A 25,568-nucleotide genomic window follows, 5' to 3' on the forward strand; every position below is an offset into this window, starting at 1 on the left:
GACGGGCCTTAACCCAGTGCTGCTTGGAGTGTTTTTCTCCCAACAGGGTATGGTGTCAACCGATGTTAAGGGATTAGGCTATTAGTGCGAGAGCCGTCGCAGTGCGCAGGGACCACACAGTGTGCACACGCCGCTCAGAGACCGACACGCGCTCGACCCTTATCGGACACCCCACCACACACGCCCTAACTACAAAATTCTCTCAACAGCTTCAAAGGGACTTCGGGGCCTTTGCTCCGCTGCATTATTTGTGTCAATTTGTGTTATTTGTGCCGAGACAGGAGACGAATCATTGTTCATTCCCAGCAGAGGAAGGCAGGGAGGTGGTGCAGGGCGAGGGGCTTCACATCTAGTGTCTTAGCACCCTCAACTCCCAGTGAAGGCAATGGGCTCTCAGCACCTTGCAGGCTAGGACCTTAATGGCTCTAAGATACGGAACAACCTAGGTGAGCTTTATAAAAGGATTGTAAAGCAGGCAGAGGTTCACTCCCATGTGATTAAGACACATAACACCAGCTGGCTCTATTAGAGACAGCACTCGCTGTGCTATTTATCTGAATGTACAGGAATTAGAGTTTGAAGAGATGCTCATCGTCGACTGTGATGCAACTTATTTTTGAGCTGAGCATCTGACCAGTAAAAATCTGTTCTCCCTTTGGCACTCTCTGACTGATTGACTCCTTAGGTACCTGCTGCCTCCAGGGGGTATTCACACCAGTAGACAGAACATTACACAATGCCTAGACATTGCCTTCCTCTACAGCATGCGGGTGCAGTCACTTGCTGGGATTATCTGGGTGTTTCTCACTTAACCACTTCCCTGTCATTGCAGGGACCTCAAGCACCTGGTGCACCTTGGTCCCTCTTATTCTCTGCCTGTGGCACGTCATAGTTCAGTCTCCTGTGGGCAGTAATACTTTGTTCTCATTTCGGTTGTTGGGGGTGGTGTTGGTGGCCTGTCATACACAAGAGGTCAAACTAGATGATCTGGTGGGTCCTTCTGGCCTTGAACTCTAGGACTCTGTGACATCATTTTCTAGATAGACTGGCAGGACTTTGCTGCCAGGTATGGGCAACCTGGTTTGGAGCTGAACCAGCCCCAAGCAGTGTAACCTAGTCAGCGAGGCACATGCGTGAGGGTCAGAAATTCCTGACGGCAATACTGAGTCCCTAAGTTCACTTCTCCTGATTCTGTTTTCAGTAATTATTTAAATAAATATATGAACAATAAAACATTGTATATAAAAAACCTCATCCTTCCCAAACCCTAGACTGGCACCTCATGGCCAATTGCTACAAACAGCCATTTCCAAGTGTCATGTACCAGGGACCCTGGGTGTGTTGGGTGGATTAAGATCGTATAGCCACACCCTGGCACACGCCAAACTCCGTGATTGCTATCCAGATGTAGTACAAAACTCTTCAGCGGGGACCAGCTGACTTAGGGAGAGGAGGGATTGGGATTTGCTTCGATGGCATTTCTATCACATTAACAGAAATCTAAAGCAGTTCTTCCTTTGTTTCTTTTTTTAAAACAACTCAAAAACAACATCTATTTATTGGGGAAAAACAACCCAGTTGAAACAAGAGAGAGACCAAAAGGAAGGAAAGCCTCATTTGTATTCTGCTTCTTTTTAATCTCCATTACCATAGTCGATCTCTGTAAATCGGGTAAGATTCCTATCGGGATATATTTGCTTGCTCTTGAGATGTAAGAGGGAAAGCTGATTAACATCAAACAATACACAAGTGAATGGAAGAGAGCTTTGTTCAGGCTGATGCATAATTACTTCCCCTTCTCACTGACTGCTTTATATCCACCAGCCATAAAAGACTGGAGGGATTTCCTTGGTGAAAAGGATGGCTCTTTCTTTCTGGGTCTGTATTTTTCTCTCCCTTTCCATGTTTCTCCAAGTGCGATCTAGGCCCCATGACGCTAAGTGTGGACAAGCACGTAGTGAGACAGTCCCTGCCCTGAACAGTTTACAATCTAAACAGGCAAGACAAACAAAGAGCAGGGAAAAGGAGGAATTATTGTTTTATACACGTGCAATGGAGGCACAGACAGATTAAGGGACTGAGCCATGGCGACACATGGAGTTGGGGCCTGACCCTGGGCTCTCCTGAGTCCCTGTCCAAGTCCTTGACCACAAGAACATCCTTCCTCTTATTTTACACCCCTCACCACATTAGCAAAGCAATTAATCTCTCTCTCTTTCCTATTTCCTCGCCCTCTCTTGCCCCCAACCCCTTTTCTCTAAACATCAAAGCGTAGCTTAAGGAGGTTGGGGTGGGTTTCTCCTTGCATTCCCACTGCACTTGGGATGCACGCACAGGGAAATATCAAGTGAAAGTAGGGAGGTGGTATTAACTCTGTATACAGCACTAGAGAGAACATTATTGTAGTCCTGGTTTTGGTTTCCACACTTCAAAAAGGGTGAAGACCAACTGGAAAAGGTTCAGAAAAGAGCTATGAGAATGATTTGAGGTCTGGAAAACCTGCTTTCTAGTGGAGAGACATAAGAAGTTCAGTCTATTAATTTATCCAAGAGAAGGTCAAGGGGGGACTTGGTCCTGGTCTGCAAGTACGTACGCAGGGAAGAGATTTCTGAGAGTTGACAGCTCTTCTGTCTAACAGAAAAAGGCAGAACAAGATCCAAGGGCTGGAAGCTGAAGCTAGACAAATTCAGGCTACGAACAGGCACAATTTTTTTAACAGTGTGTGTAACTAGCCATTGAAACAACTTACATCGGGACGTTCTCCATCACTTGAAGTCTTTACATCAAGACTGGAAAAAAGAGATGCTCTGACTCATGTCATGGGCTTGATGCAGGAACTGCGGCTCAGATTTTCTCTGGCCTGTGTTTTGCAGGCAGTCAGGGTAGATGAGGCCTTAAAGGCTATGAATCTTAGACTGATGTGGGGGAGTTCTGTAGCTTACTGGGGGGAGAAGTCTGGCTTTCCTTTTGAGAAACTGTGATAGAGCTTTACACTGAGTTTCTGCAATGCAAACCTTGATGCTAAACTCCTCAGCAGGGTAAATGGGAAGTGACTTTTCATGTGGAATACCTTTAAGAATGGATGTGAAGGGAGGAAGGGGCCACAATACTGAGATGCCGTGTGAACCGGCTCTACAACAGGATGGCTTTTGAGGAAGCTAGGGATGGAAAAGACCTACTAGCTCACCGAGTCTATCTCAACACTGGCCAATACAGGGTCATTCTCTTTGCTTTCTCCAGTCTAAAGCAATGGGGCTTGTCCCATGATGCTTGGGAGACTGTTCCACAGGTGAATAGGTCCTCCAGTCACTAAGTTATACTCGATATGCAGCCTCAGTATTCCCCACTCCATTTCATCCTGTTTATCCTAGTTAGGAGCCGATATACAATAGTCACTGTTAAAAGCCAACACCTGGCCGCAGTTAACAGCACTGTGAAACTGCTGCAGTATTACACTCAGAATAGGAAAACAACTGCTGTAAGGGATATAAACCTCATGCTTCAGGCCATAATCCAATCACTCTCAGGGGTCAGGAAGAAACTCTCCCTTGGGGTAGGTAAATCAATAACTACCTTCTGTAGGGTTTTGGTACATTTCTCTGAAGCAGCTGGTACAGGCCAACATCAGAGACAGTATACTGGGCTAGATGGAACTTGGGTCTGATCCATTATGGCAATTCTGATGTGTTCCTGCGAAATAACTGTGGTATCTCAGAAATCACAGTATGGCAACTTAGCGCAACTACTGGATATTTCATGGACATTCTGGAGATGATAATGACCAACGATCTTTGGAAAAGTTATCAGAATTTTTCCCGACCTCAACAATGCTTCTGTTCAGGGCTGGCTTGAGTTTTAGATTCCATATTCCAGGATGTTCTTATTTGCTTTGAATCAGCTGCTTCTCCTGTCCTTAACCCTTTAATTCCTATGCACCACTTAGGCACCACATTGGGAGCTACTCAAAGATGTCACTGATCTCTGGGTGTTTCTACATCAGGGAAATGACCTGCTACTGACCATGGATGTTAAAGAGGGGGTCACCCCAGCTTCTGCTCAATGGCTTGACAGCACCAGTCTGCTGAAATTCTTTGCTCACACACAGCTGATCTTCCTGGAGAGGCCTGCAGCTCCCCACCTGTCCTCATCCATCCCCATGCCTGCCCTCTTCACTTCCCCAGCCCTGACATCACATAGTTTCTCCCATTGCACAGCTGCTGGGCAGAGCTGCAGCTCCCATGTCAGGCACCTGGCTTGCCCCCTCCCTCGGTCTCCCACCGCCACATGTGTTGTCCCTGGGCACTGCTGTCCTCCAGTTCCATACCACCATTTCCCTTGAAGTAGCTCGCCTCCTCTACTGCTCCTGTCCTGCCCCATTGCTCCATCTCCCCCACCAGCTGCCACTGCCCTTTATCTCCACTATCTATGCCAGAGTGGCTGCTCTGCCCTGCTCCCACTCTACCCCTCACCAGGGCCTCACCCCCACTCCACCCCTTCCCGTCCCCGCTCTGCTCCCTCCCCACGCACCCACTGCTCACCCTCTCTGTCCCTGAGGCCCCACCCACCACTCGCACCTCTCTGCCTCCTCCGAACACCTCCCACCTGCTGCTCACTCCTTTCTGCCCCCTGCTGCCTTAAGGACGAGTGACGGGGGGATGGGGTGGAGAGGAGCAAGCAGCAGGGGCCACAAGGGAAGAGGTGGAGCGGGGGGAATGGGAAGGGGCACAGCACGGGTAGGGCCATGGAGGAAGAGGTGGAGTGAGGGTGGGAAGAGGAGCAGCATAGGTGGGGCCACGGGGAAGAGGCAGAGCGGGGGGGAGGGAAGAGGCGAAGCGAGGGTGGAAAGAGGAGCAGCATGGACAGGCCACAGGGGAAGAGGCGAAGCGAGGGTGGAAAGAGGAGCAGCATGGACAGGCCACAGGGGAAGAGGAGCCGCAGGGGTGGGAAGAGGCGCAGAACGGGCAGAGCCACGGGGGAAGAGGAGCCGCAGGGGTGGGAAGAGGCGCAGCACGGGCGGGGCCACAGGGGAAGTGGTGGAGCATGCGGGCGGGAAGAGGCGCAGAACGGGCAGAGCCACGGGGGAAGAGGCGAAGCGAGGGCGGGAAGAGGCGCAGAACGGGCAGAGCCACGGGGGAAGAGGCGGAGCGAGGGCGGGAAGAGGCGCAGAACGGGCAGAGCCACGGGGGAAGAGGCAGAGTGGAGGGATGGGAAGAGGCGCAGCACGGATGAGGCCACGGGGGAAGAGGCGAAGCGAGGGCGGGAAGAGGCGCAGAACGGGCAGAGCCACGGGGGAAGAGGCGAAGCGAGGGCGGGAAGAGGCGCAGAATGGGCAGAGCCACGGGGGAAGAGGCAAAGCGAGGGCGGGAAGAGGCGCAGAACGGGCAGAGCCACGGGGGAAGAGGCAGAGTGGAGGGATGGGAAGAGGCGCAGCACGTATGAGGCCACGGGGAAGAGGCGGAGCGAGGGCGGGAAGAGGTGCAGCATGGACGGGGCCATGGGGAAGAGGCGGAGTGGGGGAGGGAAGAGGCGCCGTATGGGCGAGGCCACATCAGAAGAGGTGGAGTGGGGGCGGGGAGGGACGAGAAGCAGCATGGGCGGGACGACAGAGGAAGGGGCAGAGCAGGGGCGGGGCCACGGGGGAAGAGGCAGAGCAGGGGAGGGAAGAGGAGCAGCATAGGTGGGGCCTTGGCGGAAGAGGAGGAGCGGGGGCAGGAAGAGGTGGAGCGTGGGCGGGAAGAGGAGGAGCGGGGGGAGGGAAGAGGCACAGCACGGGCCGGGCCGTGGGGGGTTGAGGGAAGAGGCGTAGCATGGGCGGGGCCACAGAGGACTAGGCAGAGCAGGGGAGGGAAGAGGAGCAGCATAGGTGGGGCCTTGGCAGAAGAGGAGGAGCGGGGGCAGGAAGAAGGCAGGAAGAGGTGGAGCGTGGGCGGGAAGAGGTGGAGCGTGGGCAAGAAGAGGAGGAGCGGGGGAGGGAAGAGGCACAGCATGGGTGGGCCTTGGCGGAAGAGGAGGAGCGTGGGCAGGAAGAGGAGGAGTGGGGGCGGGAAGAGGAGGGGCTGGGCCTTGGCGGAAGAGGAGGAGCGGGGGTAGGAAGAGGGCAGGAAGAGGTGGAGCGTGGGCGGGAAGAGGTGGAGCGTGGGCGGGAAGAGGAGAAGCGGGGGCGGGAAGAGGAGAAGCGGGGGCGGGGCTGTGGGGGGTTGAGGGAAGAGGCGTAGCCTGGGCGGGGCCACAGAGGACGAGGCAGAGCAGGGGAGGGAAGAGGCACAGCACGGGTGGGGTCTTGGCGGAAGAGGAGGAGCGTGGGCAGGAAGAGGAGGAGTGGGGGCGGGAAGAGGAGGGGCTGGGCCTTGGTGGAAGAGGAGGAACGGGGGCGGGAAGGGCCACCGGGGAAGAGGCAAAGCGGGGGAGGGAAGAGGCACAGCATGGGCAGGGCCTCGACAGAAGAGGAGGAGCAGGGGCAGGAAGAGGTGGAGCGTGGACAGGAAGAGGTGGAGCGGGGGCGGGAAGAGGCACCGCGTGGGTGGGGCCATGGAGGAAGAGGCAGAACGCGGGGGTGGGAAGAGGTGCTGCGTGGGCGGGGCCACAGAGGACGAGGCAGAGCAGGGGAGGGAAGAGGCACAGCATGGGCGGGGCCTCGGCAGAAGAGGAGGAGCGGGGGCGGGAAGAGGAGGAGCGGGGGCGGGAAGAGGCAGGGCCACAGAGGAAGAGGCGGAGCGAGGGCAGGGCCTTGGGGTGGAGTGTGGGCGGGGCCTCAGTCCGTGGATGCAGAGCACCCTCCTATTTTTTGCCGTGGCGGCTCGAGCCCTGGAGCGCTGTGGCCTGTCTCCTGTGGCCTCATCGTACAGGAGATCTGGAACTCTGACCCTCTCCTCTTCTCCCTGGCAGCACTCGTTGCACGAACCGTAAACTAGCCAGGCAGTAACTTGGCTGTCACTACGTTACCGGGGACACATCTCCATTCCCCATTGCAAACCCTGCACACCAGTCATAGTCCTCCTCTGGAGCCGGAGCGGGCAGGAGGGGATGAGGTGTGCGGCACAAACACACACGCGCAGATGGAGAGAGGAAGAGGAATTGCCCCGTCTCCATACGTCCTAAGCAAATGAAACGCGCGGAGCTGCGAGGCGGTGGGGACTTCACACGGGGAAGGCCGCAGCAGGAGCCTCTGCACTCTTGGCTGCCCAGTGCGGGAGCGAGCTGGGCCCGGGACTGGGGAGGAGCGTCGGTCGGATGGCAGAGAGGAGAGCGGAGGAGAGAAGCTGCGGCCAGGCAGAGGAGGCAGGACAGAGGGCACTGCTGCTACCTATTAACCGCAGTTTCAGCGTCAGCGAAATGCCAGCGTCCTGGGGCAGAGCACTGCAAGATCCTCTGGCAGAAGCACCACAGAAGTCAGGGGCGGGTTGCTCCGAGGGAGGTTTGGCTGAAGGCTGCAGGGGCAGGAAGGTCCCGGGCGAGAGCAAGAGAGGGAGAAGGACTTGGTGGCTCGGCTGAGGAAGGGCAGGGAGGAGTTGGTAGGCAGGGCAGATGGGTGAAAAACAGCCCTGCGCCTAGGGGTGGAGGGCTGTTTTTGGAGGTCAGAGCAGTGGAGGTGGAGGGTAGGGAAGAAGGCCGGTGGAAGCTCAGAGGGAGGGCTGGAAGGCCCCCGCAGAGGTTTGAGATGCCAGGGCCGTGCTGCAGTGGGTTCAGAGGTGCGTAGGAAGCTGTGAGCCTGGCTGTGGGGATGGACACGGTGGGACACAAAAAGCATATTGCGAGCTCCATTTGCAAGCTCATTCTGCCGTGCTGTGAGCACAGGCCGCCCGCGGTGTTCTCTTTGCAGGAACCCGAGCATTGTGGTTTGGGGGTGGCTGTTAGTGTAACCTCGGCCTTTGTGGAGTTGGTGCCCAAAGAACGCGCCCATCGGACTGGCAGCAGATGGAGAGTACCACTGAGGCTTACTGAACATACATCATCCTGAACCAACATCAGTGTGGCCACTTGCCCTGGTCTGGAGCTCAGATCTCACGCCCTCACTCGGCACCACAAATGCCGCCCCCCCCCCCCCACGGTCTGTCTCCTCCCACCTTGTTTCCTTTATTCTCTTCACACACACATGGTCCTGTGTGAGTCACAGCCAGGCCCACACATGATCTGCCAGCTATCCCTGCACACCATGCCTCCCAACCCTTGCCTGAGGAGATGTTGGTCCAGCAAGGCTATGTCCCTCTGGCAGTACAAATGGCAATTGTCCAACTGGCAGCAGCCTGGCCACTGATCTTCTGGAAGACACTTTCCCCAGCAGATCCCAGGGGCTCCTGTAGGCTCCGCTGCGCTGAGCACTTACCAGTGTCTTGTAGTCAATCTGCTGCCGGATGAGCTTGTCCTCGCTCAGCGAATAGCGGGCTTCCCCAGTGATGGAGTCAATGGGGCCCTTTTCCATCTGCTGTTTGATGGCGCAGAAGAGGGAGAACAACGGCTCGCCAGCGCATTCCTGCCCGGAGACACGAGGGAGGGAAACCGGGTGATGTCCGATGCCGCAGATCATCGGTTCCTACCTGCCAGCTTCCCAGGCCAGGAGCTCAGTTCCCCCAGGCCTCACCCACCACCCAGCACAAGCCCAGCCCTAAAGGGGGGACCGTCTCCTGCTGGGCTTTGGAGAGCGGAGGAGAGAAGCTGCGGCCTTGGCCCAGGGTGACTCTAGCCTGCATCCTCTCTGCTCCCGCCCACTCGCCTCTTCTCTCCTTCCTTTCCATTCCCCAACCTCTCACCCCTTTCCCATTCATTCCCACCCTCCTCCGACTGCTGCTCTCTCCCTGACACTTCCATCCAACTCCTTCGTTTTCCAATTTCAAACCGCTCCTCCCTTCCCCTTCGCACCCTCCGCTCCCTTCCATCTCCTCTCCTCCACAATCTCATCCCCCTCTACCTTCCCTGCACTGCTTCCCCTCCCTTCCCTCTACCATCCCCTCCCTCACCTCTACCTTCCCTGCACTGCTTCCCCTCCATCCCCTCTACCTTCCCCTCCACCTTCCCTGCACTGCCGCCCCTCTGCTCTAGCAGTCTGTCCCAAATCAATGAGCTAGATCACCATCCTCTAGTGTAAATCCTGGAGAAAACAAGTTAATAATCCAAAGCAAAGTGACCCCTTTCTCACCTACTACACCTGTCTGCCGCTTAATTAGCTAATCTGCCTGCCCTATATTGCTCCCATGTGCTGTCTAGTGCCCTTATCAGGCTGGTGTTTAGGCTAAGGCAGGAAGACAAGAAGCTGAGGTGGGGGAAAATATATCTTATAAAAAAAGAGCTTTAGTGAGTCACAGCGTTTGAACCGCTCTTTTCATCTGAAAATGGGAGTTTGGTACTAGGAGCTACTGAAATTACCTTCCAGGGACCTTCCAGACCTTCCCGCTAGGAGAGTTTGTGCATCGGGGGTGGCTGGCTGGCTCAGGGGAATGGCATTGGGATACAGAGCCTTTTGCCTCCAGCTGGTCAGTCCCCATCCTGCCCAGGAGTGGCTGGAAGGATGAGGAATCTGACGTGTGCTGGAAAGTTCAGGTCCATGTCTGAAGTTCAAGTGGGTTCTGTCTCTAGGGTGGTGGCCCAGGTGAGGCACAGGGGGCTCTCAGAAGGCAACATCATAATGAGCACCTCTGCTGGCAGTCTCAGCATGGGAACCAAGGCTACAATACCATCTCCTCCTCCCTAGTGACTTCAGGGCTGGTGTCTTGGACACTGAATGCCTTGACCACCTACAGAGCACACAAGGTTCCACTGCATCAGCCCTATTCGAGAGGAAACCCTGTTAGGGGTGGGACTGAAATTCATACTCCATGGCCCTCTCGTTCCTGAAAATTCTGCAGGTGAGGGTGCCAGTGACATGGACAGAGAACCAGACTGAGAACCGCCAACTCCTCCCACCTAGACCAGCTGTCAGGAACGGCTTTCTGTCTGTGCTGTGCTCAGGACTAGAAGGAGAGGCTCCAGGCTATCATGGCTGCAGCATGCTCCCCTCCTGCCCTTTGGAAGGGTCTAAGCCCAGGGTGAAGAAGGTCTGGCGAGGAGCCTGGTATGAGAGTTACCAAACAAGCCATGGTGGCTGCTCTTTGGCCCAGATTAAGGCAAAGTGCCAAGACAGACAATCTTCTCCTGCCTTTGAAAACCAGGATACAGTAAGGTCTTCTCGTCACCAGCCACTGGATCCAGAAGGTCCCGCCAGTGAGGATAAGGGTCTGGTGGGGTCACAGCTGCACTCTGAACGGGCTGTGATAGCACACAGCCTGAGCTTTCTGCTGCAATGTGCTCCTTCCCCTGCTCACGGGGTCCCTGTCCTTGCAGAAACACCCCTCAGGGACCCATCTCGTGTACCCTGCCGACAAAGAGAAAACCTGCCAGCCAGCTGCTCTGAGCAGCGTTCCCTCCTCCTGACCTCTTCTTGGTCTCACCCAGCCCTCACGCCTTCCTACTGCCCCTTTCCCGCAGCATTCAGAAATAAGTGCCTTGCAGCAGGCCTGTCCTTTCTCACGTGTCTGGAAAGTGCCCAGCACAGATTGGCCACCCCCACCACCAAAGCATCCATGAGTGATGTGGTCTAATGCCTAGGTGGGCCACCTCCTCTCACCTTGAGGAACTTGTACAGCAGGAAGGTGAACCAATTAGTGAGCATCTTCTCTGCCACAGACTCCGTCCTACAATCACCCCCGGAAGCAAAAAGAGAATGGGAGATGGTTAGTCATGCTGATCAGACTGACGGAGCTTACTGCTGAGTAAGCAGTCTGAGCAAGTCTGTCTGAGCAAGTCAGGGCCAAGCACAGGAGAGCACAGGGATGAAAGCAGCTTGCCGTACCCTTACTGAAGCAAAGTGCAGGGCATTGGTTATTACTGGGATGAGCAAACCAGACTGGACTAAATTAAAGCAACTGGAATCTTTTCCCACCCACCAAAATGACCGCAAATCCAGGTTTGGAAAAGCCTGGATTAACTTCTCTCCCACCACACGCCATGCCCTGCACTTTCTGGCTTGGATTGAAATTGCCTGAATACTGTGTGAGATATCACACACACAAGGATATCCTGGAAATGTCCAACTGGGAGCGCTCCAGGGGCCAAGTGCCCCCTGTGTGTAGCTCCAGGAAAGTCACTGTCTGGGTTGTCCATAAGATTCTGATTACCCATCAGGAAGAAGGAGAGTCTGTGAGACTTTGGGCAAGTCACTTAGCCACTCTGTGCTTCCCCAGCTGTACAGTGGGGCTCATAGCACCACCCTTCCTCCTGGGGCCTTTGAGAAGAAACACATTAAAGATTGTGAAGTGCTCAGACACTGCGGTGATGGGGGCCAAATAAATCCCTAAGATGGATCCAAACCAGTGGAGGAAATTCACCTGTCGCTGATTATCAGGGCAGCTGGATCTGTTGACTGTGTTGCGGCCAATAAAAGGCCTCTTCAGAATTGTGAGGCAAGTCCTGGGGCTCTCACTCTGTTACTAGTTGGTCCATATGCAAGCAGAACCCATGCTGACTCTTCAGTGGGAGCTCTGCCGGGGTAGGGACTGAGTCAAAACCTCAGCGCCAGATTCTGACGCCAGTTAGACCGGCATGAACCCAGAATAACTCCAGCACGGTCAGGGACGCTCAGCTGGGTCTCTGTGTGGTCCCTTTCTGTCCATTGTTTGGACACACAAGTTTGCTGAACCAACAAAATTTCCTTGTCTCTCTTGATGCGGCCTCTTTGCTCTTGGTGTTCCTCATTGCCCCACGACAGTTTCCTTTGGTTTCTAGCTAGTTTTGCTTCCTGCTTTTCATGCCTAAGCAAGATGCAGGGGGTCTGGATGGCAAACATAGCAGGGGAGTGGGTTTGCATTTTTGTTCCTGTGTCTTTATATTCTGGGAGCAGCCTCCATTCAAACCAGAGCCCCATTGGACTAAATGCTGTGCAAACGCACATTAAAGATCTCCCTTCCCTGAAGAGCCTGTTTTAGATTTAACACTGTCCCCATTTGAATGTCTCCGTTCCCATGAATACCTCTCGCCTTGCCAGGGGGTGGTGAAAGCAGGCCCTAAATTCCAGGCTCAGTCTGACCTGACCATGTCCCTTTTAAAATTAAACCCCTCCTGTATTGTGATAACAAGCCCTTGCCAGCCTCAGAGTCTAGTTTGGGAACTCCCCAGTGCCTTTTCTGTATTTCCTTTCCCACTGCCACTGGCTGTCCAGGTGGCTGTGTGTGCAGATTTCCCCCTTTCTAATCAGCCTGATTTGCCCATCCACTTCATTCAGTGATTGCCACTAGCCTGTCGGTTGGTTGCTGTGTCCCACATGACCCATGATCATGGAGTGTCACGCAGCCTGGTGCTCACATGACCTGTGTTCATGGCACATAGAATCAGAGAATATCAGAGTCGGAAGGGACCTCAGGAGGTCATCTAGTCCAATCCCCACTCAAAGCAGGACCAATCCCCAATTTTTGCCCCAGATCCCTAAATGGCCCCCTCAAGGATTGAGCTCACAACCCTGGGTTTAGCAGGCCAATGCTCAAACCACTGAGCTATCACACCCTGATGCCTGCTGCTCCCTGAGTTTCAAAGGCCCTGCTGCTGCAGCACAAAGATGGCCTGATGCTCACAGAGCATCCTGTGGCCTGGTGCCTCGCGAGTGTCGTGCAGCGCACAGCTTGTGGCATGGCTCAGTGCCCACACTGCACCACATGGCCCGATGGTGCAGCCTGCTGTGCACCCTGGGGCAGTGCCCATCCTGCATTATATGGCCCAGCCCTGAAGCCCAATGTCACCAATCCAGGTCCACATCGATAAAGAAAACCACATGACGTGTTGGCCAGCTCTGGGGATCCTGACGCCTCTTTATTCAGTTATGGATCTAGCACCTGCAGGACTGTCACAGAGATGCTGCAATGGGATTTTACCAGCTAGCACCAGATAGGAAACCCCCTCCAACCGTCTCCTTCCTCTCGGCAGACATGCTGACCCAGACCGTGGAGGCTCACTGGCACCTCTCAGGACTTGGCAGCCACAGCAGGGATCTAGAATTTGCATCCCAGTGCTCCTAAAGTCAGTGCTTGAATGGAGATGCAGTCCCTATCACTGGAGCTGAAGGACTCTTCATTTGCTCATATCGGAACAGGGACTGTGACACACAGCTGAGCAGTTCTGGTGCCATCCAGTAGTAGGCAGTGAGGCACATACACTAACCTAGGGGTTGTCAAACATCTGGCTCATGGGTCGGTATTTATATGTCCTGCATGACATACTTAGATCATCCTGCTTTCATTTTAAAAAAATGAAGTCAGTTTCTAGCTCTTGTGGCTGCAGAAACAACCTTCTAGATGTGACCTGAGTTTAAGCGAAGCAGGAAGGACTGCCTGAGTCTGCAAGCAGCCTGAAACAATGACTCGTCATCTGATTGGACGATCAACTTTAAACCCCAATGGTGACACCTCAGTATCAACATTATCTATTTAATCACTGATTATTTTAGTGCTTGGGGAGGACCAAGAGTGGGAGCTGCTGCTGAGAAGGAAATTCAGGGAAGGGGAGAGGACCAAAGAGAGGAGGATGCTGCTAGTAGGGGGGCAGCTGTGTGCACACCCCCTACCCAGGAAATGCTTTGCTGTCAGATGGTGACTCACCTCCTCAGCAGCAGCTTGGGGTGGTTTTTGCTCTCCAAGTTCTTGTCAATGAGGTCAGCCAGGAGCTGCTTGAGGACATCAGTGGCATACTCCAGTTTGCTCTGCAGCACGGTCATGATGAGCGAGGCCACGTTGCCACGGTCCCGCATGGAGAAGCTGCGCTGGGACTCCAGAGTGCGGATGAAGGACAGCAGGAACACCTTGTTGTTGATGAGCTGGGCAAAGAGCTTTAGGCCCTTCTCTACCCGCTCCTGCCGATAGCCAGGGACCTGGGGAAAAGAGAAAAATGGCTTCCTTCATATTCAAGCCACCATAGGCCCCGACTCTGCAGATGCTCTGGGGCTCAAGCTCCCACGGGAAAAAATAGGGGGTGCCCAGCACCCACCAGCCACAGTGGGTCCGGTCCCCAGGGCTGCCCACTGATCAGCTGTTCGGTGGGCCCAGGGGTGGCCAGGGGAGCAGCAAGCGGCTGGCAGGAGGCGCTGGGGGAGAGGGGTTCCAGGGAGGGGGCGGAGTGGGGGCAGAGCCTCAGGGGAGGGGGCTGAATGGGGGTAGGGCCTGAGGGTGGAGCGGGGGGGTGGAGCACCCCCAGGGGGAAAAACAACCAGCTCCGGTGCAAGCCACTAACTCTCCCCTAACAGTCACTGCTTTGTGGAATGGGGCTTGCTGTGCGTAGCAAGGGTTCCATGGCCTGACGAGGTCACGCTGCAACAATGTACAGCATTGTAACGAGGGGCCAGGCCATGCCCGTTCCTACTAACCCACCCCTACCCAGGCACTCCACCCCATTGCCACTTGGTTCCTGCCAACTGTGACACTAAACACCCCTGTATTCACACCCTCCATACAAATACTCTTTGTACAAAATACGCCTGGCGAGGTATCAATAGAAAACTATCAAGTATAGCTCAGTGGTTTGAGCATTGGCCTACTAAACCCAGGGTTGTGAGTTCAATCCTTGAGGGGGCCATTTAGGGATCTGGGGCAAAAATTGGGGATTGGTCCTGCTTTGAGCAGGGGGTTGGACTAGATGATCTCCTGAGGTCCCTTCCAACCCTGATATTCTATGATTCTAAGTCACTGATCATTAATATTCTTGCATCAGGTACGTACATGATGGGTATTAAGAGTTGTGAATATATGCTGGCATAATAACTGAAGTGTGTGTGAACCAGCTATGTCAGGGGGAGTTGTTAAACGGATCTATCCTAAATAAAGGAATGTGTGTTTACCTCAATTTACATATAACCAGTGAACAGACCCATCAAGCTAATGTGAGGTGGAGGCAAACCTCACACTGACAAGTGGGGGAGGAAACAGGATGGAGTGTATATCCAGCAGGAGAGAGGAGCTTGGGCTGGGTTTCACTTTTCAGAAGACTCCATTTCAAAGGTTTCCTGATCTATAAAGACAGGGGGGTTGAACCTAAAGTGATAAGCAACTGAATCAACTGATTGTAGACAATATTCAGAGGTGAAAGTAAGCTGGTACGCCCTGGTACGGTGTACCGGCAAGAGCCGGTGCACCGTACTGGGGCAGTCCGGCTTCCCCAGGGGGCAATTTAAAGGGTCTGGGGCCCCCAGCAGTGGCTGGGGCCCCAAGGCCTTTAAATTGCCTCCAGAACCCCGCTGCTGGAGCCCCGGGGTAGTGGCTGTGGGGCTCCGGCGGCTATTTAAAGGGCCGGGGGCTCCCCTGCTTCTACCGCCCCGGCCCTTTAAATAGCTGCCGGAGCCCCACCACCACTATTCCAGGGCTCCGGGGGCTGTTTAAAGGACCGGAGAGGTAGAAGCAGGGGAGCCGCAGGCTCTTTAAATAGCCCCCAGAGCCCTGGGGTAGCGGCTGCAGGGCTCCGGCAGCTATTTAAAGGGCCAGGGCTCCAGCTGCCTCTGCCGCCCCAGTCCTTTAAATAGCCGCTGGAGCCCCGCCACTTCCCCAGGGCTCCAGCGGCTAATTAAAGGACCGGGGCAGTAGAAGCAGGGGAGCCCCGGGCCCTTTAAATAGCCCCCGGAGGCCCGGGCTGCTGCTGCTACCCCGGTGGGGGGGGGGAGAAGGAGGAGGAGAAGGGGCGGGCACTTACCTTACAGGGTGGGCTGGGGCTGGCTCTGACCCCCTCAGCCCCGCTCCTACCGCCCTAGGCCCCTCCCCTTCCCCAGCGTACTGGTAAGTCACTCAACTTACTTCCATCCCTGACAATATTACTGTATTGTACAAGTATCTAGAGTGAGGCCTTTTCTGAAAGCTAATGAAGCATAATGAGTAATAAATACCACATGAAATGTCTGTATTAACCCTATGTAAGGAATTACGGCTACTCATTGATATTAGGCTGCACAGTATGCCCAGACAGGAGGGGATGTCACCGCTCTCTACCTGTCTCCTACATACATTAAGCATGGTGGAATTAGAAACAATGGAAGCCCCATTTACACAGTGGGGATCGGAAGCCCACAGGAAGGGAAGAACAGCCTCTTGAAACGAAGTCATTTAACTTTGGAAGATATAAGCAAGGACAGAGGCCATCTTTGGCATCCATCACTAAGCAGACAGAAGATGGCAGAGCTCTTGCGCGCTGAGAAAGATGAGTCCTCAACCAAGGTGGGGTTGAAGTCTCTGGAACTGAATATAGGTGAGAAACCTGCTTAGGCAAAGGTCTTTCACTTACAAAGACAAGGGAAGTCAACACCTTGTATTTCTGTGGAAGGTCTGGACTGAGGGAATCAGCCATGGCTGGGAAGAAGATGGACTGGTGAGAGAAACCACCTGGAACAAAGCCTGTATCTTGCTAGATTAAATATTAGACTTTTAACAGGTTTCAGAGGAACAGCCGTGTTAGTCTGTATTCGCAAAAAGAAAAGGAGTACTTGTGGCACCTTAGAGACTAACCAATTTATTTGAGCATGAGCTTTCGTGAGCTCATGCTCAAATAAATTGGTTAGTCTCTAAGGTGCCACAAGTACTCCTTTTTTTTTAGACTTTTAACAGCGTATTTTGTTTTGTTTTACTTGTCACTCTCTCTCCCTTCATTCCTTACACATGAGCTCACGTCATCCTATGTACATTTTGTTACCAAATTAATTTCATTTCTACCAGCTATCCATTCCATGCTATGTTTAAAGGGGAGGGTGTATCTACCCACGTGAAGTTAATAAGCTGTGATGTCCTTTCCTGCAGCAGCCCCTGCTACTCCAGTTCAGACTGATGGTACTCCTCCAGCCTTCCCCTTTGCACGCACTGTTGTTACAATGCAGCCCCCACTCCAGCTCGCCGACCCACCTCAATCCTCACCTATCACAGTGACTATTCCAATCCTGCCCCCGTCACAGAGCTCCGCCAGTGCCCCAGTGCTGATTTTCAGCCTCCCCTCCCCATGTAATTCCATTCCTGGGCTCCTACACACAGCTCAGCCGATAAACCTGAATCCTGACGACATGCATAATCCCTGCTAGTCTAGTCCTCGTGCATGTTCCTGTATGGAGCCATGCCGAATTGCATTTTCCATTCCCCACCCCATGCCATGGTCCCGGCCCAGTACTAGACAAAGATCTCATGCTCATTTCCACACATCACCTAAACCCTGAATGGCAGCTTCCCAGGAGCTGCCTTACCTCCTGGACAGCCGTTCTGCCAGGTGCCCGGCTGCAGGATGGAGCATCAGTGCTGTTGACTGACGGATGGACTGAGGTCTCGGCTTTGACGCTTCCAGATTTTGTGTTTAACTGTCTCACTGTCAACTCTTTTAGAGTCGTAAATTTTTTTGCAGAGATTACAGACTGCAAAACTGTCTGTAAGCAAAAACCAACAAACAAGCACAACCCATCACCCCTACCAGTGAGGAAATAATTAGCTTGCTTGCATGTTTAATGCTGGCTAATCCCATGGCGATTTTGGAGCAGCATAAAGTTTATTTCAGCTGTGTCTGGAAGTAGTTAATTAGTTAAAAAGATGGTGAATGAGAACCTGCTCTGAATAGGCCCCGTGCTGGGGCCTTTTCCCAACTGGTACCTTCACCGGGCCGGCAAGGCTTGGTGTCTGTTTTTTTCATTCACTTTAACTCTTTCTCGGCACTAGAAAGAAGGTAGCAGAAAAGACCCTGCTCTGGCTTCTTTAGCAAAGCAGATTGGCAGTGGAAGTGCTGCTGTCGTCTACGAGGTGGAAGAAACGTGCCTGGATTTGAGTGATGGGGCAACAGAGCCAGAGGTCCAAGGGGTCAGAAGAAATGGTTTGATTTCTGAGCGCTGGAAGGTTTGGTTGGCTGCAATGCACTTGGGAAAAGCCCCCACTCTCTGTGTATGTGTGTATATGGGAGCAGGCACTCAGTGCATTGGATGGGCCAATTTCTGTTCTAGTCCACTGGTGTTTGCTAGTGTAAATGAGGGTAGAATTTGGCCCTAGGTATGCAAGCAGCTCTGTGTGTATGCAAATGCATTGTTTGTGGGAAACTGTTTATTCTATAAAGCCAAATGAGGAGAGCTTGGGGAGAGCAGGACAAGGCCCAGGGTACGACTGTGCTCCGGGTACATGGTTGTCCCACGCTCACCATTGAAAGCAACGTCTGCCACTGGTTACCACAAAGTAGCATCCGAGCTGCATCACTACTTCCCTTTCCTGACTGGGGAGCAAGGAACAACTGTCCTCCCTGATACCTTTTCCAGGAAGATCCTGGCAAATAAGAAAGCCTGAACAGTCACTGCTCTATGCAGGCGTGTTTCTCTAGCGTTAGCAGAATTTCAGTCCTCATGAAGGACTGAAGACGGAAGAATCCAATGCACCGCTACAGACTAGGGGCCGAATGGCGAGGCAGCAGTTCTGCGGAAAAGGACCTAGGGGTGACAGTGGATGAGAAGCTGGATATGAGTCAGCAGTGTGCCCTTGTTGCCAAGAAGGCCAATGGCATTTTGGGATGTATAAGTAGGGGCATAGCGAGCAGATCGAGGGACGTGATCGTTCCCCTCTATTCGACATTGGTGAGGCCTCATCTGGAGTACTGTGTCCTGTTTTGGGCCCCACACTACAAGAAGGATGTGGATAAATTGGAGAGAGTTCAGCGAAGGACAACAAAAATGATTAGGGGTCTAGAACACATGACTTATGAGGAGAGGCTGAGGGAGCTGGGATTGTTTAGTCTGCAGAAGAGAAGAATGAGGGGGGATTTGATAGCTGCTTTCAACTACCTGAAAGGGGGTTCCAAAGAGGATGGCTCTAGACTGTTCTCAATGGTAGCAGATGACAGAACGAGGAGTAATGGTCTCAAGTTGCAGGGGGGGAGGTTCAGATTGGATATTAGGAAAAACTTTTTCACTATGAGAGTGGTGAAACACTGGAATGCGTTACCTAGGGAGGTGGTAGAATCTCCTTCCTTAGAGGTTTTTAAGGTCAGGCTTGACAAAGCCCTGGCTGGGATGATTTAACTGGGAATTGGTCCTGCTTCGAGCAGGGGGTTGGACTAGATGACCTTCTGGGGTCCCTTCCAACCCTGATATTCTATGATTCTATGATTCTATGAAGGGGAGGAGTGAGAGCACCAGCTACGTCCAATTACTCTTTAGTCCAGGGTACAGCCTGTGCCAGCTTCCCCTACACAGCTCTGCCAATGCACCTCCGCCCTGGCCTTCCCTGCTAGCCCATGCCTGGACCTTTCCAAAGCACAGAGCCTGCCAAGATTGCCAGAGAGCTCTGCCAACGCACCCCTCAGACTTGGCCTGCAGCACGCCCCAGCTATCCCAGCCCAGGTCTCCCTGGAGCAGAGCTTTGCTGCTGTGCCAAACTCCAAAGTGTTTTTTGCAATGTGGACAGATGTTCACCTGGGACTATTATAAGGCTCAGCACACTCATTCTCACCAGTGATGTAATGCACTGAACCAACCCGCAGCCTCCTGGGACACTGCTGCTCATCCGCACAACAGGGAGGTTCCCTGGGCAGAAAAAGACCAGGGGAGCTGAGCTCCCTCCAAACCCAGGGTGCGTTTGAAGCTGAGCACTAACGTGGCAAATTTGTTATCCCATCACAAAGAGCAATGCAGTTACAGAGCATGTTTTACATGTTAAAAATATATCTTCTCTCGGTGCTGCCAATCCTTTCTGAAAGTACTGCCATGCCCATGGGCAGTGCAGACATCCCAGGTGTGCCATGCCCATGGACAGCGCAGACATCCCGGGTGTGCCGTGCCCCTGGGCAGTGCAGACATCCCGGGTGTGACGTGCCCACAGGCAGTGCAGACATCGCGGGTGTGCCGTGCCCCTGGGCAGTGCAGACATCCCGGGTGTGACGTGCCCACAGGCAGTACAGACATCGTGGGTGTGCCATGCCCATGGGCAGTGCAGACGTCCTGGGTGTGCCGTGCCCATGGACAGTGTAGACGTCCCAAGGGCCACTGTGCACATGGGCATCACAGAAGTCCTGGAAGACACCATAGACTCGGGTAGTGCAGAGGTCCCTGAGAAGCTGTCGTGCCCATGAACAGTGCAAATGTCCTGGAGGGGCGCCATGCCTGGAGGGCTGCACAGACATCATAAAGGGCCAGTGTGTCCATGGGCAGTGCACTTGCCAGGGAATGCTGCAATGCCATGGAAGGGTATGTGGATCTGCCTCGGGTCCCATCCCTAGTGTTTGTTCATTGAAAAAGTCCAGAGCACACTCCAGCAGGAAGAGGACCCAATCCCATGAGAAAGTTAATGCAGTGGAGACAGACAGACAGACACACACACTCCCTGGCACACTTCAATATGGACACACCACTCATCCCACCACTGGTGGAACACTCCCATTTTTCCAGGTCTCCCCACTGTGAGCCTGGCATACGGGCTCATCCAGGAAACCCACCATTATTTCAGCTGTTGCAGAGCAGCATCCCAGTGAGCTGATGTGGTGTCTTTATGCTGCATCAATACAGATTAGGATGTGTCACAAGGCAGTGACCTCGCTCATGTCACTCACAGAGTCACGGTACTGTGAGGGTGTCTCTTCCATTCCAGACAGAATGGGGAGGCAGGGGCCAAGCAGGCAGCCGGAGGGAGGAGATGGTCATTGTTCTTGCTTACCTCCAGATCCCTCAGGACAGGGTGGTCTTCAATGCCAGGGAAAAGCACCCTCATGGTATAGGTGCGGTAATCAAGGAAGGGGATGCCAGCACCATCCAAGTCGCTCGTCAGCTCGTGAATGTCTGTCTGAAGCTCTGCAAAAGCTGAGACAAAGAAACCCATCCCCATTGCAGCGATGGTCCAGACCCACCCTGACCCTACCTGGAAGGAGGTCAGGCTAACACCTGTACGGGTGTCACCAGTGATGGGGGAGGAGGAGGATGTGCTGTACTTGCCCACCCACCAGCCTCTGCCTCTGATCTAATGCCAGACAAAGGTTCCATCTAGACAAAGCCCCACCCTGATTTAGGAAACTCAGTTTAAACAGGGTTCCAGCAAAGCCTGTTTTTATCACCGTTTGTCCAGCCCAGGTGGAAGGGGCCAAACTGTGTCAGAACCAGAGGTGGGCCTGACTGGGTCTGAATGCTCCTGAGCTCCAAGGGTGACTGGCTCCTGTACTGGATCCAGATTCAGTGGCTGAACCTTATCTTTTGAATGGACCCAGCTGGACCTTGGATCTAAACTGGCCAGAACTTTGGAGAAGGGGGATCCAAAGCCAGATCCAAATTTGGTGGATCAGGGTCCTCTAGCTAGAGCTGTTTTTCACTGCAAACTTTCAGGGAATTAATATCTTCCTTTCAGCATGCCCTCTGCCAGCCCTGGGGCCCCACCTCTCCATCATACCTTCCTTGCACTCCAGAGCCACTCTGGACTCCAGGTTGTCCATTTGCATCTGCAGCCGCTTTAGGGTCAGGTCGCTCTCGCGGGACTTGCGCTTGTATGCAATCAGCACGGCCACGATGAAGATGATGAGCAGGCCGCCAGCCACGGCAATGCTGACGATGGCCGGCAGGCTGAGCGGGCTGTCAGGAGAGATGTAGACCATCCCTGGGGAGAACTCCAATCCTCCCACTCGAGCCTGCAGGGGAATAAGCAAACAGGCATCTAGCAAACACCAGCAAACAGGATCTCCCAGAGCCTGGTTACTCCTCAGAGGAACTCCAACCAACTCAACCTGCAGCAATAGCACCTGACCCAACGACCTTCTCTGCTCTCCCAAGCTAAGCAGGGTCTGAAGTACTCAGTGCTTAGATGGGAGACCACGAATCCCAGAGAAGTGGTGCCTTTGACGTAGGAAGTGGCACTCTTCTTTCTGACTAGATCCTGAGCCCAGCGTGGTGCTAGATGCTGGCTTTAGCAGTAAAGGTCAGGTTCATGTGGCACGTGATCTATAAACACCCACTTGTGCCTCTTGTGAGAGCAAAATTATTAGCTGCAGTGTCCTGGCTGAACTGCAGCTTGGGTATGTTCTGACATCTGCTGCCTGACCCTGTTGTGCGGTGCTGGTCCCGCCCTGCCCCAGAATGTGCGCTGCCCTCTCAGCTGCATTCTGATGAGACAGTCCCGGTTACTGGGCACGGTGCTAGAAGACGCCAGCTGACATGTCAAACCCCAGCGACAGTTTGCTGAGCTGGCAGGTAGAACAGTCTTCTACTGATTTGTAAAACTGAACAAACTGGATCCGGAAGCCATAGGGGACGAATAAACACGGGGCACATGGAGCCCAACATGTCGTCTTTAGAGTGAACGTCCTCATCAGAGCCCCTGCTCTGTTACTCCAGCCTTACACCAGGGTAACTCGGAGCAGGGCTTGACCCTAAGGCTTTGCTTTGAACTCTTAGTGCCCTTGGTGATTGCTTGGAGCCAGAGACGTCCCTTGGGTACGGCAAATCGGGGCAACTGCTCCGGGCACTTTGGGGAGTCCCGCGGGCCAGACCAATTGGCCGGATTTGTCACTTTCGCCCCAGGCCTCGCACGCCCTAGGGACGGCCCTGCTTGGAGCTATAGGTGGCCTCGTAGGGGTCACTTCCTGGTTAAGAGACACCATGTAGCGGGCACCCCAAGAGATGGTGTTGCTGACCCCAAGAGGTTTGCACCTCCCGGATCACCTCGGAGATGGGGCTGCTGGGAGCCCATGTGCCGGCAGAGCCTGCCCACAGCTCCAGACTGCAACCCTAGAGGGTTAGTTGTTACATGCTGTTCCCATTCATTTTTATAGAGTGGGACACTCTGGTGGGCTACACTTGGGCATGGGCAGGGCTACTGCCTTGGGCCACAGCCACACGAGCAGTGCCAGCAGATAGGTGGCCAGCCGCATTCTCCCTGCCTGTTCTCAGCGGGCAGCCTGCTCCCTGGCCTGCCGCCTTGCTCGTCTCTGCCCCACTTCACTCTCCAGGGTGTGGGCACACAAGCCACCTCCCTGTGCTGCTGTGGGAGGCAACTGGCACTGGGAAGCTTAGCTGAGGGAGGGGGCTGGGCCCAGCATTGGGCAGGGCAGGGGAGAGGGGTTCACAGTCCCTGAGACCCTGCGGTATCCCTGCAGAGCAGGATGGCAGGAGGCACACCCAGGCTCCTAGGCAGGCAGTGATCCTGGAGAGTCCAGATGTGGCTCCGAGATGTCTGGGGAGAGATCGCTCCTCTTGTACCTGCTCCTTCCTCCTCGCATGCAGGGACCTGTTTTTCAGGCACTACTTTGCGAGAGCCGACGGAAGGAATTCTTCCCAGCGGAGCGAGACTCTCATCCTGCACGCACATACTGCCAGTCATGCTGCGGGAACGCCACATGTCTCCCACACTGTGGAGTTACACCCAGTCCCAGCGGGGTGAGAGCAGATGACCCAGAAAACAAGTGCTGGGGGAAAGAGATTTTTTTTCACAAAGGGCAGTGGGATAGCATGTGCCAGGGATTCTTTCATGGCCACATGGAGCAAACGTGACCTTGGATTTTATGGTCTTGTCTGCAGGACTCACCCACGGTAAACAGCAGGGAACTAAAAGGGCCAGATCTTCAGCTGGTGTAAATCGACACCGCCCCTCTGTGCCGTTACCCTGACTTGCACAAGCTGAAGATCTGGCCCAGTGTGTCTACCATGGGAAGGTGAAGGGCTGAGTGAGCGCTGTTGGGATTGGGATTGGGACCTGCGGCTGTAGGGCCTCTGCATGTAGAACCTGCTTATCAAGAACCTGCTAAAAATGAAACACCCGCTCTAAAGACAGCAAAGGGAAGCCTGGATTTCCTCCAGAGGGTTCCTGTAGACGTGTGAGCCATGCATAGTGAAAGGCAGCTCTAGAGACAAGGGCACTGTATGAGAAGGAGAGCAGGGTATATGTCCTAGGGAGTGTACAGGAGCTGTCAAGAAGCAGGGATGGGATTAAGAAACGGAAAATCTAAACTAAATATGAGAAAATGCTCCCTACCAGAGAGACGTATCAGCTCATTGGCTTGTCTCCCAAAATGAGGTTGCTGGGACTATTTAACATGGACCGGAGAATGGACGTGGTAGAGCAATCTTGCCCTGTCTGGGGGACGTACTAGATGTGACCAGATGGGTTGATAGTAGCTTCTAGGATTCTGAGTTAACATCCTTACTCTCAGCTCTGGCTTCACCGCAAGCAACCTGGTTTCCTTGTCAGTTTCTTCTTCTCTGGCCCTCTTTGACCTCTTGTTTGATTTCACTGCACTCAGGCTAACAATCCGAGCCTCTGGCAAACATTCTGCTCAGATCCTCCCTGTAATTTTGAGGACTTAGGGAGACAGAAAGCAGTGGGAAACTGGAATCCTACACTTTATGTATGGTCCAAGCACAGAGCAGACACCTCCATATCCATTCTATACACACATGGCCTGGCCAAGGACCTTGACCTGGACATGCTTTCTGGGAGTGAGACTCTCTCCTTGGTATCAGGTCTCTCCTCCAGCCTCAGGCGAAACTGGAATTCAGCACCAGCAGGAGTAGATTTGTGCCAGATCCTCTACCCACGATCTAGCTTACGAAAGGATGATCACTGTGCTAACTCTATTGTCGCAACAGGACTCTATACATCCCAGGACATGCTCCCTCCCTCCCAGACCTAGCCCTGGAGACCTGACCTCCACACAGTTGTGACTAAGGATTTGGGAGATGTTTCGATGCAAACCTTAGTCTCAACCTCCACCTCCCCACCACCCTCCTCTCACATACATGCATCTCTCTCCTCTGCAGCTTCTCCCCTCCTCTCACCTCAGTGACCCTTCGCCCCTTTTCATAGCTCATCTCAAAACCATGCACTCGATCCATGTCTTTTAGTTTTTTCTCTCCTCCTGTTATTTAACTCTGTCACTGTTTTGCTGATCCTTGCCCTGAGAGCTGACCGAGGGAGGGATCACGCTGACATCCACACGAAACACTATCACCGTTGTTTCCTACTTCACTATCCCCCTTTGCAATTGTTCACACATTCTCACAAGCCCTTGTGGACCTAGGTAAGTGTTACCACCCCCAACTTCCCCGCAAGGGAGATGTTCAGTGATTTGCTCAAGATCACACAGCCTATCACTGGCAGAAGGACCCAGGAGATCTGACTGTTAATTCCCATCTCCCTCCTCATCCTCACAGTGGAGTTCCAGTGAAACAGTGAGGCACTAACTAGAGAAACAACAATGTCAGACTGGAGAAGACATTCCCCAGAACGGCTGTTCCCTCCGTTAATTCCGGCTTCCATGCCATTGCTAAACCAGCGGCTTTTACTGCAGGTAACCGTCTGTCTTTGATCCGCAGCTCAGTCATTATCAGAGCAATGGCTCTGTGTTTGCAGATTTATGGCATTAACTCACCCTTAGTGCACTGTCATGTGACTGATGTTCACGAACATGTTTAAACGCAACCATCTGCCCACATTTCTAGGGGGGCCTTTCCTGTACACTGGGAGCCTCGTTCTGTGACTCTCTCTACCTGACGAAGGCTACAGTGATCAGAGAATCCCTGTGTCATGGAAAGGTCCGATTTTGCTCTCAGTCTCACTGAAAGCCTTGGGTTCATTTGTCATCCTCCTGCC

At 53.6% G+C, this 25,568-nt stretch overlaps 1 protein-coding gene across 2 annotated transcripts in view; it reads right to left on the reverse strand.

Moving 5' to 3' along the window:
• The window catches only part of PLXNA4 (plexin A4), a 634,448-nt gene that overhangs the window by 62,344 nt on the left and 546,536 nt on the right, over positions 1-25,568 (reverse strand). For both annotated transcript variants that reach the window (XM_048836698.2, XM_075124565.1), the window contains 5 exons: positions 21,378-21,612; positions 20,655-20,797; positions 13,617-13,885; positions 10,598-10,664; positions 8,324-8,470 (listed from right to left, as the gene is read on the reverse strand). In XM_048836698.2, the coding sequence (XP_048692655.1) occupies positions 8,324-8,470; positions 10,598-10,664; positions 13,617-13,885; positions 20,655-20,797; positions 21,378-21,612 (861 nt within the window). The remainder of the gene's footprint in view (positions 1-8,323; positions 8,471-10,597; positions 10,665-13,616; positions 13,886-20,654; positions 20,798-21,377; positions 21,613-25,568) is intronic.

The sequence above is a fragment of the Caretta caretta genome, chromosome 1 (genome assembly GCF_965140235.1).
Source record: "Caretta caretta isolate rCarCar2 chromosome 1, rCarCar1.hap1, whole genome shotgun sequence".
Taxonomy (NCBI): domain Eukaryota; kingdom Metazoa; phylum Chordata; order Testudines; family Cheloniidae; genus Caretta; species Caretta caretta.